General features: G+C 37.5%; 1 protein-coding gene across 3 annotated transcripts in view; it reads right to left on the bottom strand.

Moving 5' to 3' along the window:
* Positions 1 to 16122, bottom strand: part of RORA (RAR related orphan receptor A) — an 854973-nt gene extending 838851 nt beyond the window's left edge. For 2 of the 3 annotated variants that reach the window (XM_031949455.1, XM_031949456.1), the window contains exon 1: positions 15852 to 16121. In XM_031949455.1, the coding sequence (XP_031805315.1) occupies positions 15852 to 16017 (166 nt within the window). In that variant the 5' untranslated portion in view covers positions 16018 to 16121. Of the gene's footprint in view, positions 1 to 15851 lie in introns of all 3 variants that reach the window. The other variant, XM_031949458.1, reaches the window with a different exon arrangement.
* Positions 16123 to 16702: the final 580 nt, after the last annotated feature.

Below are 16702 nucleotides of genomic sequence, written 5' to 3'. Positions count from 1 at the left end.
GAGAATCATCCAAAATTAATTTAAAACAATCAATAATTTTAGCAAAGTTGTAGGATATAAAATAAGCCCACAGAAATCAGTAGCATTTCTATATGTATTCAAACAAAGTCCAGGAGCAAGAGATAGAAAGAGAAATTCCATTTAAAATAAATGTAAACAAAACAAAATATTTGGGTGTCTGCCTGCCAAAACAAACTCAGGAATTATATGAACACAATTATAAAACACTTCACACAAATTAAGTTGGATCTAAGCAACTGGAAAAATATCAATTGTTCATGGGTAGGCAGAGCTAATATAATATAAATGACAATTCTACCCAAATTGGTCTACTTATTCAATACCATACCAACCAAACTGCTAAAAATTTATTTTATAGAGCTAGAAAAAATAATAACAAAATTCATCTGGAGAACAAAAGTTCAAGATATCAAGGGAATTAATGAAAAAAAAAACATACAAAAGACAGTGGCCTAACAGCACCAGACCTAAAACCCTATTATAAAGTAGAAGTCATCAAAAACATATGGTACTGGCTAAGAAATAAGAGTGGTGAATGAGTAGAAGAGGTTAGATGCACATTACATAATAATCAATGATTACAGTAATCAAAATTTTGATAAACCTCAAAATTCTAGCTTCTGAGATAAGAACTCACTATTTCCCAAAAATTGCTGGAAAAACTGGAAAATAATGTCAGAAACTTAGCATAGACCTACATCTCATTACCCATATCAAAATAAGATCAAAATGGGTAATGATTTAGGTGTAAAATGTGATACTATGTGCAAATTAGGAGAGCATGGGATAGTATACCTCTCAGATCTTTGGAGAAGGAATTTATGGCTAAAGAACTAGAGAACATTATGAAATGTAAAATGGACAACTGTGATTACATTAAATTAAAAAAGTTTTGCATTAAAAAAAAATCAATGCAACCAAAATTAGCTGGAAAGAACACAATTGGGGAAATTTTTTTTATAGCCAGTGTTTCTGATAAAGGCCTCATTTCTAAAATATATAAAGAACTGTATCAGATTTATAAGTATACAAATCATTCCCCAATTGATAAATGGTCAAAGGAAAGAAATAGACAATTTTCAGATGAAGAAATTTAAAGTCATTTGTAGTTATATAAAAATGCTCAAAATCACTATGCAAATTAAAATAACTCTGAGATACCATCTCAGATTTACAAGAACTGATGCTGAGCCAAACAAGTAGAATCATGAATATATAGAATTTTACACAGTAACAGCAAAATTGTGGGATAATCAACAGTGACAGACTTGGTTTTTCTCAGTGGTTCAGAGATCCAAGCAATTCCAATAAACTTTGAATAGAAAATGCCATCTACGTCCAGAGAGAGAACTATGGAGACTAAATGTGAATCAACACACACTCTGCTCACTTTTTTTTCCTTTTTCTTCTGTTTTATTTTTCTATCGTATTTTTTTCCTTTTGTTCGAATTTTTCTCTCCCAACATGATTCATAAGGAAATTAAAAAAAAAAAAGAATTCATATGCGTAACTAGAAAATTAATTATTTAAAACATTTTAAATAAAGTGCTAATTACAGTGTGAAGGGGGAAAAAGTCACAACTGTGAGGATAGGGGAAAGTGTCCTGGGGGATAATTTGAATTGAGTTTTAAGGAATAGATGGGCTGCTAAGTGGCTCAATGGATAGAGCACCAGGACTGGAGTCTGGAAGACTCATTTTCCTGAGGCGAAATCTAGTCTCAGATACTTACTAGCTGTGTAACCCTAAGCAAGTCACTTTACTCTGTTTGCCTTAGTTTCATCTACAAAATGAGCTGGAGAAGTAAATAGCAAACCACTCCTGTAATTTTTCCAGGAAAACCCTATATTGAGTCACAAAAAGTCAAACCAGAGTGAAAGAACTGAACAAAAAAAATTAAGGGATAAGAATTCAATAGGAAAAAAAAAATACTGTTTATCAGAAGGCACCGAGAAAACACTACCGGTGAGAAAGACAGCTAGAAATGCTAAAATGCTTATCTTTGGTTTTCTTTTGCCCACTCTGCCTCACTACTTCATTCTACTGGACAACTGAGACTTATACCTATAGTTTAGTCTCATGGATGCCTCATCATTTCTAATGCAATATTCTCATCAGAAGTATGTTAGAGAATGAAATTAATGCTTCCATGTATTTATCGTCATTATATTTTCCTATTCACTAATTTGGCAATTCTATAAAAATAAATCTATCTAATCTGCCAAATTTTAGACTTCTTAAGAGATTTATTGCTCATTTTTCTTTGGAATTCATGATATTTGCATATTTTGTCTTTTTAATAATTACTTTCCTTTTTTCCCCTTCACCTCATTTTTGACATCATATATGATAGGAAAGGAACTATTTTTCTTGAAGGTCAAAATCACATCTGGTTGTCTTTTCTCCACATTTGTCCAATTCTTCATAATTCTTCAGAACTAATTCAAAGAGTTGATAAATATGCCAGCCAATTCCCTTAACACACTAGGATACATGTCATCTTGACCTTCAGAGCTCTAGATTATCTGTTATTCCATCTATTTCTTTATCTGCTTTTTTGTCAATTGACATTTTTGACAAGTTCCCTATTACTTCTTAATGACCCAAATTTCTCCTTTTCATTTTGCTAGTCAAAGATAATTTTAAGTATGGAATTTATTTCCTGAGTCAATTCAGAGTTATCATCAATTCTATTTTCTTCCTTATTCGTGAACTGGGTTGCTTTCTTTCTAATGCAAGTTTTCTTAATCAGGGATTCATATGCCCTAAAAGATTTCAGAGGATCTGATAGTTTGAAAAAAGCAAAAATTTAAACCATATTTATTTAATATAATCAGTCTCCTTTGTATATTATTTTATGTTATTAAAATATTATCCTGTGAAGAGATCTGTAGACTTCATGGACTTCAGAGGAGTCCATGCCCCTCACCTTTTTTTTTTTTTTTGACAATACCTTAAAATAAAAAATTTGTTTATAAAGAGATATATGAATATTATGGGATATTACTGTTCTGTAAGAAATGACCAACAGGATAATTTCAGAAAGGCCTGGAGAGACTTACACGAACTGATGCTGAGTGAAATGAGCAGGACCAGGAGATCATTATATACTTAACAACAATACTATTGATGGACCTGGTTCATGGACCGCCATCCTCAGCAACGAGATCACAAATCATTTCCAATGGAGCAGTAATGAACTGAAAGCACGCCCAGAGAAAGAACTCTGGGTGATGACTAAAACCTTACATTGAATTCCCAATCCCTATATTTTTGCCTGCCTGCATTTGGATTTCCTTCACAAGCTAATTGTAAAATTTCAGAGTCTGATTCTTTTTGTACAGCAAAATAACGTTTTGTCATGTATACTTATTGTTATCTAATTTATATTTTAATATATTTAAATCTATTCCATCCTGCCATCTGGGGGGGGGGGGGTAAGAGGTGAAAAATTGGAACAAGAGGTTTGGCAATTGTTAATGCTGTAAAGTTACCCATGCATATAACCTGTAAATAAAAGGCTATTAAATTAAAAAAAAAGAATTTTATCATTATTAGGAGGCAGCTAGGTGGTTTAGTGGAGAGAGCATCTGCCCTGAAGTCAGGAGGACCTGAGTTCAAATATGGCCTCAGACACCACACTTTCTGGCTGTGTGACTATGGGCAAGTCACTTAACCCCAATTGCCTTAGTCAAAAAAAATATCCTTATTAGGACAGCTAGAAGTCTAAAAAACAGAAGGCTTAATGTGAGTTGATTATATTGGGATTATATCAAAAAACAACCCCAAAAGTAAGTAAAAGAAAATTATGGATAAAAAGGAGGGATGTATTGTGAAAGGGGAAGAAGGGAAAGATAGAATGAAGAAAAATTTCTCATATAAAACAGGTGGGTGAAGAAAAGCTTTTATAGTGGAGAGGAAAGTGGGAAAAATACAAGGTGGAGGGTAATGTTTAAACCTTACTCTCATCAGAATTGGTTCAAAGACAGAAGAATATGTATATAGTTCACATTTAGTTGAGTATAGAAATATATTTTACTCAATAGAGAAATAGGAGGGGAAAGGGATAAAAGATATGGGGAGAAGTTACAAAAAGGAGGAAAGACTAAGGGAGATGGTGGTCAGAAACCAAGTAGATTTTTGAATAGGAAAAGATTAAAAGAGGAAGAAGGAAAAACTGAAGAAAATAGGATGAAGGGAAATACACAATTAATAATCATAATTGTGAATGTGAATGGGATGAATTAACCTATAAAATGAAAGTAGGTAACAGAATGAACTAGAAACCAGAATCCAACAATACCCTGTATACAAAAACATTGTTGAAGCAGAAAAACGTACACAGAGTTAAACTAAAGGGCTGGAACATAATCTATTATTCTTTAGCTGAAGTAAAAAAGTAAAAAAAAAATTAGAGGTAATAATCATGATATAAAACAAAGCAAAAGAAAACTAGATATAATTAAAAGAAAATCAGGGAAACTATATTTTGCTAAACAGTATTACAGAAAATAAGCAATATCAAAAATTTTATAGAAAGTTTCTTTGATGAGGGACTATTTCTCAAATATATAGGGAACTGAATGAAATTTATAAAGGTCATTCCCCAATTGATGAATGGTCAAAAAATATGCTCAAAATCACTATTAAATAAAGGCAAATTAAAGCAACTCTGAGGCACCACCCAATATCTATTGGAAATGATAAATGCTTGAGGAGAGGAAGGAAAATAAATATATTAATGAATTATTGGTAGATTCCTGAACATATTCAACCCTTCTGGAGAACAAGGTCTGTAAAACTGTGCATATCTTTTGATCCAGCAAATCAATAATAGGTCTATACTCCAAAGAGATCAAAGAAAAAGCAAAAAAACCTATATGTAAAAAAATATTTATAGCAAATTTTTGTGGTGGTATAGAATTGGAAATTGAGGGGCTGCTCATAATTTGAGGAATGGCTGAACATACATGGTACAGATGATGAAATACTATTGTAGTGTAAAAAATGACTGTAGAGTAGTATCAGGTGGGGATATTGCAAGAATATATGAACAGAAATAAAATGAAGTGAGAAAAATCAAGAAATCATTTGTACACAGTAACAGTAGCATTGTAATAGTAATCAACTATAAAAAACTTGTCTATGCTGATCAATACAATGGTCCAAGACAATTCCAAAGGACTTATGATGAAAACATATAATCCACTTCTAGATAAAGAAGAAATGTTCTGTGAGTACAAATTGAACTATGATTTTCTCTATTTTTTTCAGACATGACTAATATGGAAATATGTTTTGCATGGTTTCACAAATATAATAGATATTTTCCTTCGCTTCTCAATTGGTAGTAGAGGGAGCGAGAAAATTTGAACTGTGAAATAAATACTATAAATTTAAAATAAATAAAAACCTACTCAGTATGGGATTAAGATGTTAAATGCTTAGTTTTCTCCATTAACTACCAATGGAAGCAACAACATCCCTATAATACTTTCATTTTTAAAAAATAACTTCATCAAAATTCAGCCAGATCATTCTCCAAGGCAAGGCAACATTTTCTCTTGTAGATGGCACATTAATACTTATACCTTAGGTGAGCATCACTTAGATCTATCCCCGGCACCCTAAAAACTTAATCATTGTTCAGTAATTTGCTGCACTCCCTTCCCACCCCCCGGGGTAGTTTTTATTTTTACATTTTTTAAACCTTTAATGAAAAAAATTTGAGTTTCAGATACTCTCCCTCTTTTGCTCTTTCCTTACCCATTGAGAAGACAAGCAATATAATACTTGTTATATGTATGAAATTATATGTACCAGACATTTTAAAGACCTTGATAGTCTTTTGACATAAAATCTTAAAGGTCATCATCATCATCATCATCATCATCATCCCTGTCACTGTGTTTGCTACTGAAATTTGTTAAAGATACTTGGATTAAACCTGAAAGTGAGCTAAAATCTCAATTCTTGTACATTATATTATATTGTATTAAAAAAAACACTCACTTAATCTACCTGTACAGAGGGTTCCCAGTGCATTATAAAGGAAAAACAGCATGATAGTGGTTTGTCTCAGGATCAGTTCTATCTGAACTCTATTGAAAAAAAAAGATGAGAAGAATGAGGATAATAATAAAGCTTGTAGATTTAAAGTCGAAAAGATGTCAAATTCACTGCTGAATTTTGGACCACAACACTCTACAGAGCAGCTCAAACTATATTAAAATATAATTGGGATGTAATTAATAAAACCAACAAAAATACAATAAAACACAGATAACATTACATTTAAAAACCACATCATTATGCAACCTGCAGGGATCCTTATATATAGTTTAATGAACCCCATTTCTATTTGAGTTTGACACTATTGATCTAATTGAAGACCAAATAAGTGAGGGTCTTACAGTCAAATGGGCAGTAAAGGGTAGAGCTAGGAGTTAATCCCAAGACCTCTGACTCCCAAAAGAGCACTTCCACTGCAACATGATGCTTATGGTAAATGATCATAATGTCTAGTTAGTACTCTGAGGTTTATAAAACATGTTTATCAAGAGAAATTTGTTGGAGGAAAATAATAGTACAGGGTAAAGGGTACTAACAAAATTCAGAAGATGTTTGTTCAAATATCATTTCTGCCATTTACTTCCTTTTCTTATCACTTACTCTCTATGGGAGTCTGTTTTCTCCTCTATAAAGCTGTGACATCTGCTCCTTATTTTTGATTCTTACTGAGCTTTCTAGAAGGCAATGGCATCAGGAAGGACTGGCTGACAATGTAAAAGGCCATACCACATTCAGTAGGATGGGGAAGCATATGCTCTTAGCAGCAAGTCCTCACTATTGAAGGATATCTAAGGGTCAATCCACCTCAAGCGCTAAAGATCTTTCACATCTGAATATTGGCTTGGGATGCTAGGAGTTTTGGATACAGAAGCCCGGTAATAGGCTCCACCTCATTGTTGCTGAAAAGCATTTTTCTAATGAGCTATGCAAGTCATTGCAACAAGACAGAGTGTAATGATAAAATGTCATTTAAGGATGTGAACTGCTTTTTAAAAAAATCTATTCTCTTACTAACACAAGGGAATTATTACTAAATCCTCCTTTTAGCATTAACACGAGATACCTGGAACCCTGCTGTCATTTTTATTGAAATTAAGGGAAAAAATCTGGAGCTGAAATTGTGGCAGCTGAAAACTCTAGCTACATGAAATACATTAGTCCTTATCATGCTAAACTCCTGACTTCTAAACTTTCCTTAGACAATCACTTTTATTTCTTTCTCCAAAAGCAAAAATAATTGCACAGTCACAAGAGAACTCCAAAAGGCGTGGGGTGAATAATAGAGATGGTGACATCAAAGATTTGTCAAGATAACCAAAGAGAATAATGAAGGTGAATGGGACAATTCTAACCAAATTCAATTTTCCCAGAGTTTAAAGTTCCAGGTATGCATTCTATGTTGGTCCAATGAACCCTACCTGTACTTTAAAAAAGATTGTTTTTGGAGATGGCAATGAAATTGTTTACAACTAACAATCTGTAATTTTTTTCCTTCATAAAGATTGCTAACTTGAAGACTTTAAAATGCCCCACTACAAACTTGCAATATATGCATTATGAATACCTGCTTCTTTAAAAAGCAAGAAATAGACCAGAAATTCTATTATCAAAAAAGAAAATTCACATTGCAAGTACCCTAACTTGTTGAACATATATATTACCAATATGTTAAACATTTTATTTTTTTAATTTTTTTTAAAATTAAATAACTTTTTATTGACAGAACCTATGCCAGGGTAATTTTTTGCAACATTATCCCTTGCACTCACTTCTGTTCCGATTTTTCCCCTCCCTCCCTCCACCCTCTCCCCAAAGATGGCAAGCAGTCCTATACATGTTAAATAGATTGCAGTAGATCTTGGATACAATATATGTGTGCAGAACCGAACAGTTTTCTTGTTGCTCAGGGAGAATTGGATTTAGAAGGTATAAATAACCTGGGAAGAAGAACAAAAATGCAAGCAGTTTTATGTTAAACATTTTAATTAAGTGTTAAGTAGAGAACCTGCATTCAGTATAACTCTATGAGAAGAATCAGTCAGTCAAATATTTATTAAAGTGACAAGCAGTGTGTTGAGTATTGGAAATTCAAAAAGAAAGATAAAAAACAGTCCATATCCTTAAGGAGCTCACAATGTAATGGGGGAGAAAACAAATAGGTACAAACAAGCTTTATATATAGACAAATAAATAGAAAATAATTTAGAGAGGGAAAGCACCTGAAAAAAGAGGGATTGAGAAAGGCTCCTGTAGAAGATGGGATTTTAGTTGGGACTTTCAAGAAGACAAGGAAGCCAGTAGGCAAAGATTAGAAGGAAGAATAACCAGGACTCTAGACTTGTAAATTCCAATTTTCTTACAAAGTAAAACATTAAATGAAATAGGAGAAAATAATTAACCCTAAGTTAGCATGTCACTATGAAGAGAAAGAGGCAAAATTACAATTGAACAAAGTGATATCAGAGACATAATTTTTTTTTCAAGAAAGAAAATAATCAACTTTACAGCAATAAAAAAAACCCTACTTGTCAAAATCATGACTTACCCAAGTATATTAGCTATGCTTGATATGCTAAGGCAGGTAATTAGACTCATATACTTTAAAAATATTTTCAAAAGAGTTCAAACAAAAAAGGATTCCTGCTACCTCCCATCTAGAAAAATCAAATTCTACTACTTTTCCCCAATAGTTCTGATAGCCCACTGTCTATTAGTATCTACTGACAACTATTTTTTTTAAAAAAACTGAAATTAGAGTATGTGTTTGTAATTTCTTAGAACATATTTTAATAAATCATGTTCAAAGTTGATTTAAAGTGAATTTTCAAATGGACCTTCTATAGCTTGAGTTCTTTACCAAATTTAAAAGCAAAAAAAGCATTTCTTACTACAAAATTATGGCTAAAACCAAATAGCTGTTATTAAAAATAAAGTCAGATCTGTATTCTAAATGGCTGTTGACTTAGTCACTGAGAACCCTATACAAATGAGCTCATCTTGCTATTGAGGCGTTTACTACTAAGCTCTTGCTGAATTTGGTCAGATGCCCCTTTCACTTTATCTCCTGTACTGATTTAACTTTTGGCACTCACTCACCCAAACATATGTCTCCTCGATGACCTAAGGTCAAAAGATGTGCATCATCATCAAAAAATATACTGATGTGTAATTAAATATTTGAATAGTTTTCTAGAGTAAGAAGGTGGGGCAGGATAAGGATATTGAGAGATTTTGCCTGATGTGATAACTAATTATTTGGGGGATGGTAAAGCAAATATTTCAAGGAGTTAGCAGTGCATGAAATCACTTGAGAAAAAAAATAATTTTCTAAGTAAAAATGTCCTGTAACTTGGATGTTGCTTGGTTCCTACCTCTAAGCGAATGGTTGGCTGAGTCAATCATATCTTCTGGATTAACAATTTAATGAAGTCATTCCCATTTGGCCTATTTCTACTTGATGATAAACAAGATGTCAATTTTTTGGAGGCATGTTATATGTGGGGAAGTCAACTAAAAGAGTAAACCAAAGGGGCCAATTTAGCAAAAGGGCTAATGGAGATAAGGTCTTTATTGAAAGACTGATTTATGCCTTCAGAATTTCTAGTAGATTAAATGCAGCCCTAGAACTCTAACTTTTTGGTCTTCTCCAGGCTGCACTCTGGCCTTTATCCTGCCTCTGCAACTTCTTCATCATGGAAGCTCCTTGGAGCCCTGGAATCCACACAATAAAATTATACCCCTTTCTCTCTACCCCTTTCCCCTACCCCCAAAAAAGGTGATTGGATGGTTTCTTCCAGAATCACCATGTTAAAGATGGTGCCTAAGCCAGCCTTGCCATCATTCCTTTTCATGAACTTCCATACTTCCCCATGTGCCAGGTACCTTCATCATCTCTATCCTATGCTTTTTCAGCTTCCTTTTACTTGATTTCCCCCAAAGTAATGTGAGCTTCTTGAAGACAGCAACTATCTTTCAGCTTATATTTATATTATCAGTGCTTAGCACAGTACCTGGCACATAGTAAATGCTGAATATATGCTAATTAACTGAATTTAGGACCCTTTACAGGCTTACAAATTATTTCAGACTCTGCCCAAAGAACTTCTGTTTATGTGGTCTATTGATATTTACACATTAGAAATTAAGACATCTATGGAAATGTGTTATGCATATCTATACATATTTTTGATAGGTTTTCTTTTTCTTTTTTGCCCTTCTCAATGAATGGGACAGGGAAAGGCAGAGGGAGAAAATCTGGAACAAAATAAAATTGAAGAAGGGCATTAAGACATCCTAACATTATCATGAAGTTAGTTTTGACCTCCTGGACCACCTGAAAGAGTATCTGGGCCCTACTTGAAGAACCACAGCTACAAGATATAATTAGTCATGATGAGGATCTTTAGTATCATTAATCTCTTCCAAGGGGCTGAAATGAAGTCTGTGTTTTTTTTTTTAACATGTTACAAAAGAAAATGTTTACAACTGATAAAGCAGCAGAATTTATCAGAATAAATAGATATATGGAGAGGGAAGTGCCTTGAATATTCAGTCTGGCAAACATAGATTTACACCAATTGATAAGTTATTTCTCAAATGCGTGTGTCCTATCCATGCCCTCTGATATAGCATCAAAGAGTTTTAGAGTAGAAAGAACAAGAAGAAATAAGGATGTAGAAAGATAGCTAAATTACTTATTGGGTAGAATACTAATTAGAAGCTTTGAATTCAAATTCTCATGTGTGACTCGGAACAAGTCACTTAATCATTCCATGTCTCAGCTATATTAATGACCTCAGAGAATGATTTCAGATCTAAACATCTATTCCATGATCTTTGCAAAATAATAAAAGAGAAGTACTGGGTACTTCTAGGGAACAAACTACTGATTAACACTTTCCTCCTTTCAAAGACCAATGCATATAAGGCAGCATTCTCTTTGCTTCCAAGAGCAGCAGCTCAAGTGTCACCAAAGAACTTTGGTATATTTTCATCCTGTAGTGTGACTACTGTAATTAAAATTCTATGTCTCTTCACATCAGACCTTAGAAGTTTGGTGTAAAGCTTAACAGAAGAATATGTTGTGTATATCAACATCCCTTCTGCTCACTGAAAGAAGTTATCTGTCCCTGTTACCTAACTCTAAGGAGATGTCAAAGCAGGCCTAAGTTCAGTTTCAAAAAGATATTTTCTAATGCTAAGAATACTTCATGGTACCAATAGAATTTGGAAAATTGCAGCAGAGATGTATGTAAAAAGAGCCTGAGGTGAATGTATTTAGCCAGCAGAAACCCAGTTTTTGTATTAATAATTCAGTTCTTTTCAGAAATAATGGGAGAAGCATTAGAAAAGGTTATCGCAACTATCATCCAATACATTTCTAAAATTATTCTATTACATTTTAAAGGGTATAATTATAAATGTTTTTAAGAGCAATTTACCAGAAAATTAAAGTCGCCTGGTTTAAAAAATAATTATTTCATCCCTCTGATGAGGGATTTGAATCTTTTTCTCAACCTATGGGGGTCATTATTTGTTTACTACAGAGAATCAAGTTCGAATGAAGGAAGCACTGATCTGAGAATCAGCCTCTAAAAAGAATTCCAATAGCTTACTGGAGAAGAGGGAGTGTGGAGGAAGGAGAAAAGGGGCATTCCAAGCCAAAGACCTTTTGTGGATTTTACTACAGTTTTATAAAGGTCTACTCCTCTAGACCTGCTTAACTGACTTTAAGTCCATTGAAATTGAACTCTGGGAGGGTTCAGTCTTATCTAACCAGGCTTTTGAGTGTTAATTCCATCTTTTGGTTTCACTTTTTCCCTTGTGTAGGCCTGCCCTAAAAGCCTTCAACCATTAGTCTGTATGTTGTAAACTGACTGTATATAGTCCTGTGAGGATAACTTTAGTGAAATAAAATATGTAGGCTTCTGGCATGCATATAATAATGAGATCCTGAAAAAGGGTTTTAACAGCAGTTATGTCACAATGCTCATAGCTCCCTGAAGTCACTGAAAGCCTTGTTAAATTAAAGATTCACTGTGGTTTTCTGCTGCATTCCTGCTTCCCATGTTGCCTTTTTTTTTTTTTTTTTTTAATTTCATTATGCTCTTAAGAGTGGGCAGTATCACACCAGCCAAGATTAATACCACCTAAAAAACTGAATAGTTTCAATAAAATCATTATAATTCTGTGTGCTTTTTCTGTTTGGGGAGGGGAGGGATAAGGTATAGAGGTAGGGCAATTCTCTCAGATTAAAAAAAAAATTCTAACATTGGTTCTTCAAGCTTAGAAAATAGGGAACACCCCTCCCACTCATTCACAGAGGCTTAGGAATTTAACAACATTCAATTACTCTTCCATCCTTGAATCCATTCTTGGTAATGTCCCATAAGGTCATCTCAATGTCATTAGGATTTAATTCCACATCCTTCTTGGATTCCAGATGTGGCTTGCCTCAAAATTTACTCTGGTAATTCTTCTGGAAAAAAAACAGTCCACAACAAGAAGAGCAACAAAACTTATTAAACAAAGGATCCTGTCTCACCCAATGCCAAAATCTCCTATCAAGGAAGCTAAAAATGTCAATTATAATAAAGTGATCATGTTTGCTTTTGTTGAAGAGTTTTGAGTCTTTATGTTTTAAGTATTAAAAAAGCATAATCACCTAGTATGTAGGTTAATTCCTTTTCAATATTGTAATTAATGCAACATTAATAGTGAATGCCAGCTCCAATTTTCTTACTGCTTACACTCAGAGAGCAGACTTGAATATTCTGCCAACTCCATTACATCATCTGAAAACCCAAACATTTCCCATTTTCAAATCACTCTCTTCCACCAGGCAAACATGCTTTCTCTCTCTCTCTCTCTCTCTCTCTCTCTCTCTCTCTCTCTCTCACACACACACACACACACACACACACACACACACTCAAAAGATTAGTACCCCTGAGAAGCCCAGGCTCCATCTGAGGTTAAAGTCTGCAAATGCACACAATTTCTGGAAGCTTTTACTACTGCTGTGTTAGCTACAAGGATGCCTCCATCTCTGACCTTCCTTTTTCCATTCAGACTGTTATATAACCTAGAGCCTGCGTGCAGTATGTGAGTTGGGTGTTTTGCTTTGAAAAAATAAAAAAGACACCCCCCCCCAAAAAAAACCTCCCCCTTCCATTAAACACCATAATGGAAAAGATTAGAGATTGGAAAAGGAGGGGGTCAGGAGATTCTGGGGGGATGTGGGTCAGCAGGTTAGCAGTGTCAGAACCCAATTGCTGCCTCAGCCTTATGATTCTGGGGACAGCTCGGCCCCTGGTCTCTTAACAGTGCATGAGGGGGCCGACTGCCCGGGCGTTATGTAATTTGCAAGAACAGCAAGTTACCCAATTGCTAGTCAGTTCTGCTGCCTGCCACCCCATCCTCCTCCTGCAAGAACACCTTCTGGCGAGGATGACACCTGAAGATGCTAGCAGCAAAAGGGTTTGGGGGTGGGGGTTGGGGAGAGAGAGTCTGGGAGAGGGGAAAGAGGAAAGGGGCGGGGGCTAGTTCAGGGCCCGAAAGTATCAGAGCTTTCTAAATACTATCGCTGCTAGTGCTTCTCCTTCCAAAAAAAAAAAAAAGTCTCCGAAACACATGAAGGGAATTTTCTCCAGTGTTTCTGATTAACCCTGTTACATAACCGGCTCGCATTCCAAATCCACCGTCTCAGGGTCTAAATATACTCTTTGCAGCCAAAAGCCTTCTGCACTCAAACTCACCCAGCGGCTGGCACGAGCCCCCGGGCCTCCGATCCCCAACAACTCCCACCCCCAACACGTTGGACTGTCCCCCTCCCCACCCAAGCTGCTGCGGTTCGGCGCGGTCACTCTTCGGAAATCGCCTTTAATTAAATGGTTTTTTTTTTTTTTCTTTTTTCGCGGGTGTCATCTTGATGGGTTTTACTGTACTTGGATTCCGTGAATGGGAAGACGCCTGGACAGGGGGAGGGGGTGTGGCCAAAAGGGGATAGGGGTGGGGGTGGGGGTGGGATACTGTAAAACAGCCAACACATGATCAGCCATATTTCTCCCACCAACTAAAATAGAGAGCAAAGGGGGTGGGGACGCAGACTGCCCCCACCCCCACCGCCTTGGGGCTCTTCCTGATCTCGGACAGGGACTGGGAAAAGGGTCTACAGGGTGCAGGATCAAGGCCGAGGTAGGATTTCGGCGCACAAGGCCGGGGAAGGGGGGTGTTGAAGGTTCCCCTCCTACCCCCCCGCAAGCTCGCTTCTTCCTGAATGACAGGCGTGATTTATCAATTATTTACGACAGTAATTAAAACCGCAGCTTCGTTCTCTTTGCAAACTCTAGGCACATTCAGATAAATACATTCCCTAATCCAGCACTAACCCCCCCAACCCTCTCCAATCCCCCGCCGAAGTGCAACCCACCAGTAACCAGGTTTGACTACTAGTCTCCCAGGCACAGGGAGGGGAGTGCGCTCCCTTAGCCACTCTCCACTCCACTTAGCAACCTTAGTGGGATGGGGCTTTGGGGAGTCGCAGAGGAGGGTGTTGACGGGTCTCCCCAGGAACATCAAAATAAAATTCAAAAAGCACTCTTAGCTGGTGGTGAGGGGGTGTTGGGGGAGTGTTGATCCCAACATCCAACCAGCATTCAACTTACACTGACCATCCCCAGGCTCTGGCGGAAACACTCCATGAACCGTGGAGAGGGAAGGCAATTTTCTAAACAGAAATAAGTTTGGATTTTTCTCCTTTCTTCTCCTTTCTTAACGTTGGATTTTTTTTTTTTTAATTCTGTTTCCTAAGAAGAGGGACTCACACTCACACACATACACACAAACGTGCGCACACACACAAACGCACACGCACTCCATCCCGGGGCGGGGGAGTTGGGCTACCCTGGTTCTTTAAACTTGCGTATCCACTATGGCAGTTGCCTGCTCAACAAATTAGTGGGAACGTTTCTGGTGCTACCTCCCACTCTCCACTCACACACGCACCCCCCCAAAACGTACTCACACACATACATACACACTAGCCCCGAAGTAAAAAAAACAAAAATTTCACTGACAAGCGTCTCCAAATGAAGACACGCACCCAGACCTCGGCAACCTCCCCAGCCCCTAGACTTCACAGATCATTGACTCCGCCCCCTCGCCGCCACCCCCAACTCAAAAAACCCCAACACGCAGAGTCGGGGTAAAGGGAAACTTGTTAAGAAGAAACAAGGAGCTAATGGGGAGGCGACTGAGGTGACAATATATATTTTTTTCTTTTTAAAAAGGACACTGCCACTTTAAAAGTTTCTTTCGGTCCCCGGTCACCACAATCCTATTTTTTTTTTTTTTTTTTTTTTTTGGTAACGTATTTAATTTCGGCAACGCAGTTTTCCTTCTCTTTGCAGAAAAAAACACATCCATACATCCATCTATATACATATATATATATAAACCCTAGGATAGCCTGCTAGCTGTCAAACCCTGTCGCTCTCCACTCCTCAGCTGCCCACCTCCTCCTGCAACGGGTGAACGTGCTGCAAAAGTTTGCAACATTTGTGGGGGGCGCGGGGGGTCGGGCAGTGGGGTGCCCCGACGTCAAGGTATTGCTGCCAGCGCCCGGGCTGCTTGTGCCCTGCAGCCCGACCCCCCCTTCCTATGCCCCCGGCCTCCTGGGCCATCCACTTACTGTCCTCCCCCCATCACCCCTCACTCTTCCCTTACCCCCCCTTGTCCCCCTCTTTCCACCCTCCCTACCTCTGCTGGTGCTGGAATAGCTCTGTCTGCGCACTGGAGCCGGCGGTTCGCTTTTCCGGGCGGATTCCTGATTCAGCGGGGTCTCCCTGGAGCCGGCGGCCGCTTCGGAGCCGCTGCTGCCCGGCTCGCTGGCGGCTGGGTCGGGGGCTGCGGGAGCTGACTCCATGTTTTTTCCCAATGTAGAGATCGCTGGAGATGGCGAGCTCCGAGACTCCCTCTATCTTCTGTTTTCAGTGCAACTCTATGGTACCAAAAAAAAAAAAAAAAAATGAGAAGGAGACAGGGAATGAGAGGGAGAGAGAGGGAGAGAAGAAGAGAGCTAGAGCGAGAGAGCGGGTGTGTGTGTATGTGTGTGTGTCTGTGTGTGTGTGTCTGTGTGTGCGCGCTGGAGATGGGACTGAAAACAGATTTGACCACAGGCAGCGCTAGCGAGAGCTTCTCCATCCATCCCCCACACTCCACATACCCCACCCTCTGCACCCCAGACACAGATCCATAAACGGGCTGCAAATTTTGGGGAGGTGAGACAATAATAGGGGCTAATAGGGGGAATAGTTTTCCCTTCCCTCCAGTCAAATTTTAATTGGCAAGATGATTCTGTGAATGCTTCGGAGAGTCTCTCAGGAACCCAACTCAATCCCCATCCCCTTCCAAGCCTGAGACCCTGGGAAAGAGAAAAGTCCGAAGATCCCAAGTGGAGAAGTTGACAGATAGGGTTTTTGTTGTGCCCGAGGCCAAGGAAAGAACGAAAAGGGCTTCAGGACCGGGATGACACTTAGAGGAACGTGGGGAATTCGAGGAGGAGGTGACACTCTTTAGTTTGAAATTTGACTGGACTGGGGGAATGGTGT

Source organism: Sarcophilus harrisii, chromosome 2 (assembly GCF_902635505.1).
Source record: "Sarcophilus harrisii chromosome 2, mSarHar1.11, whole genome shotgun sequence".
Classification (NCBI taxonomy): Eukaryota; Metazoa; Chordata; class Mammalia; order Dasyuromorphia; family Dasyuridae; genus Sarcophilus; species Sarcophilus harrisii.
Note: the sequence above shows the minus strand (reverse complement) of the source record. Positions and strands in the feature narration are given on the sequence as shown.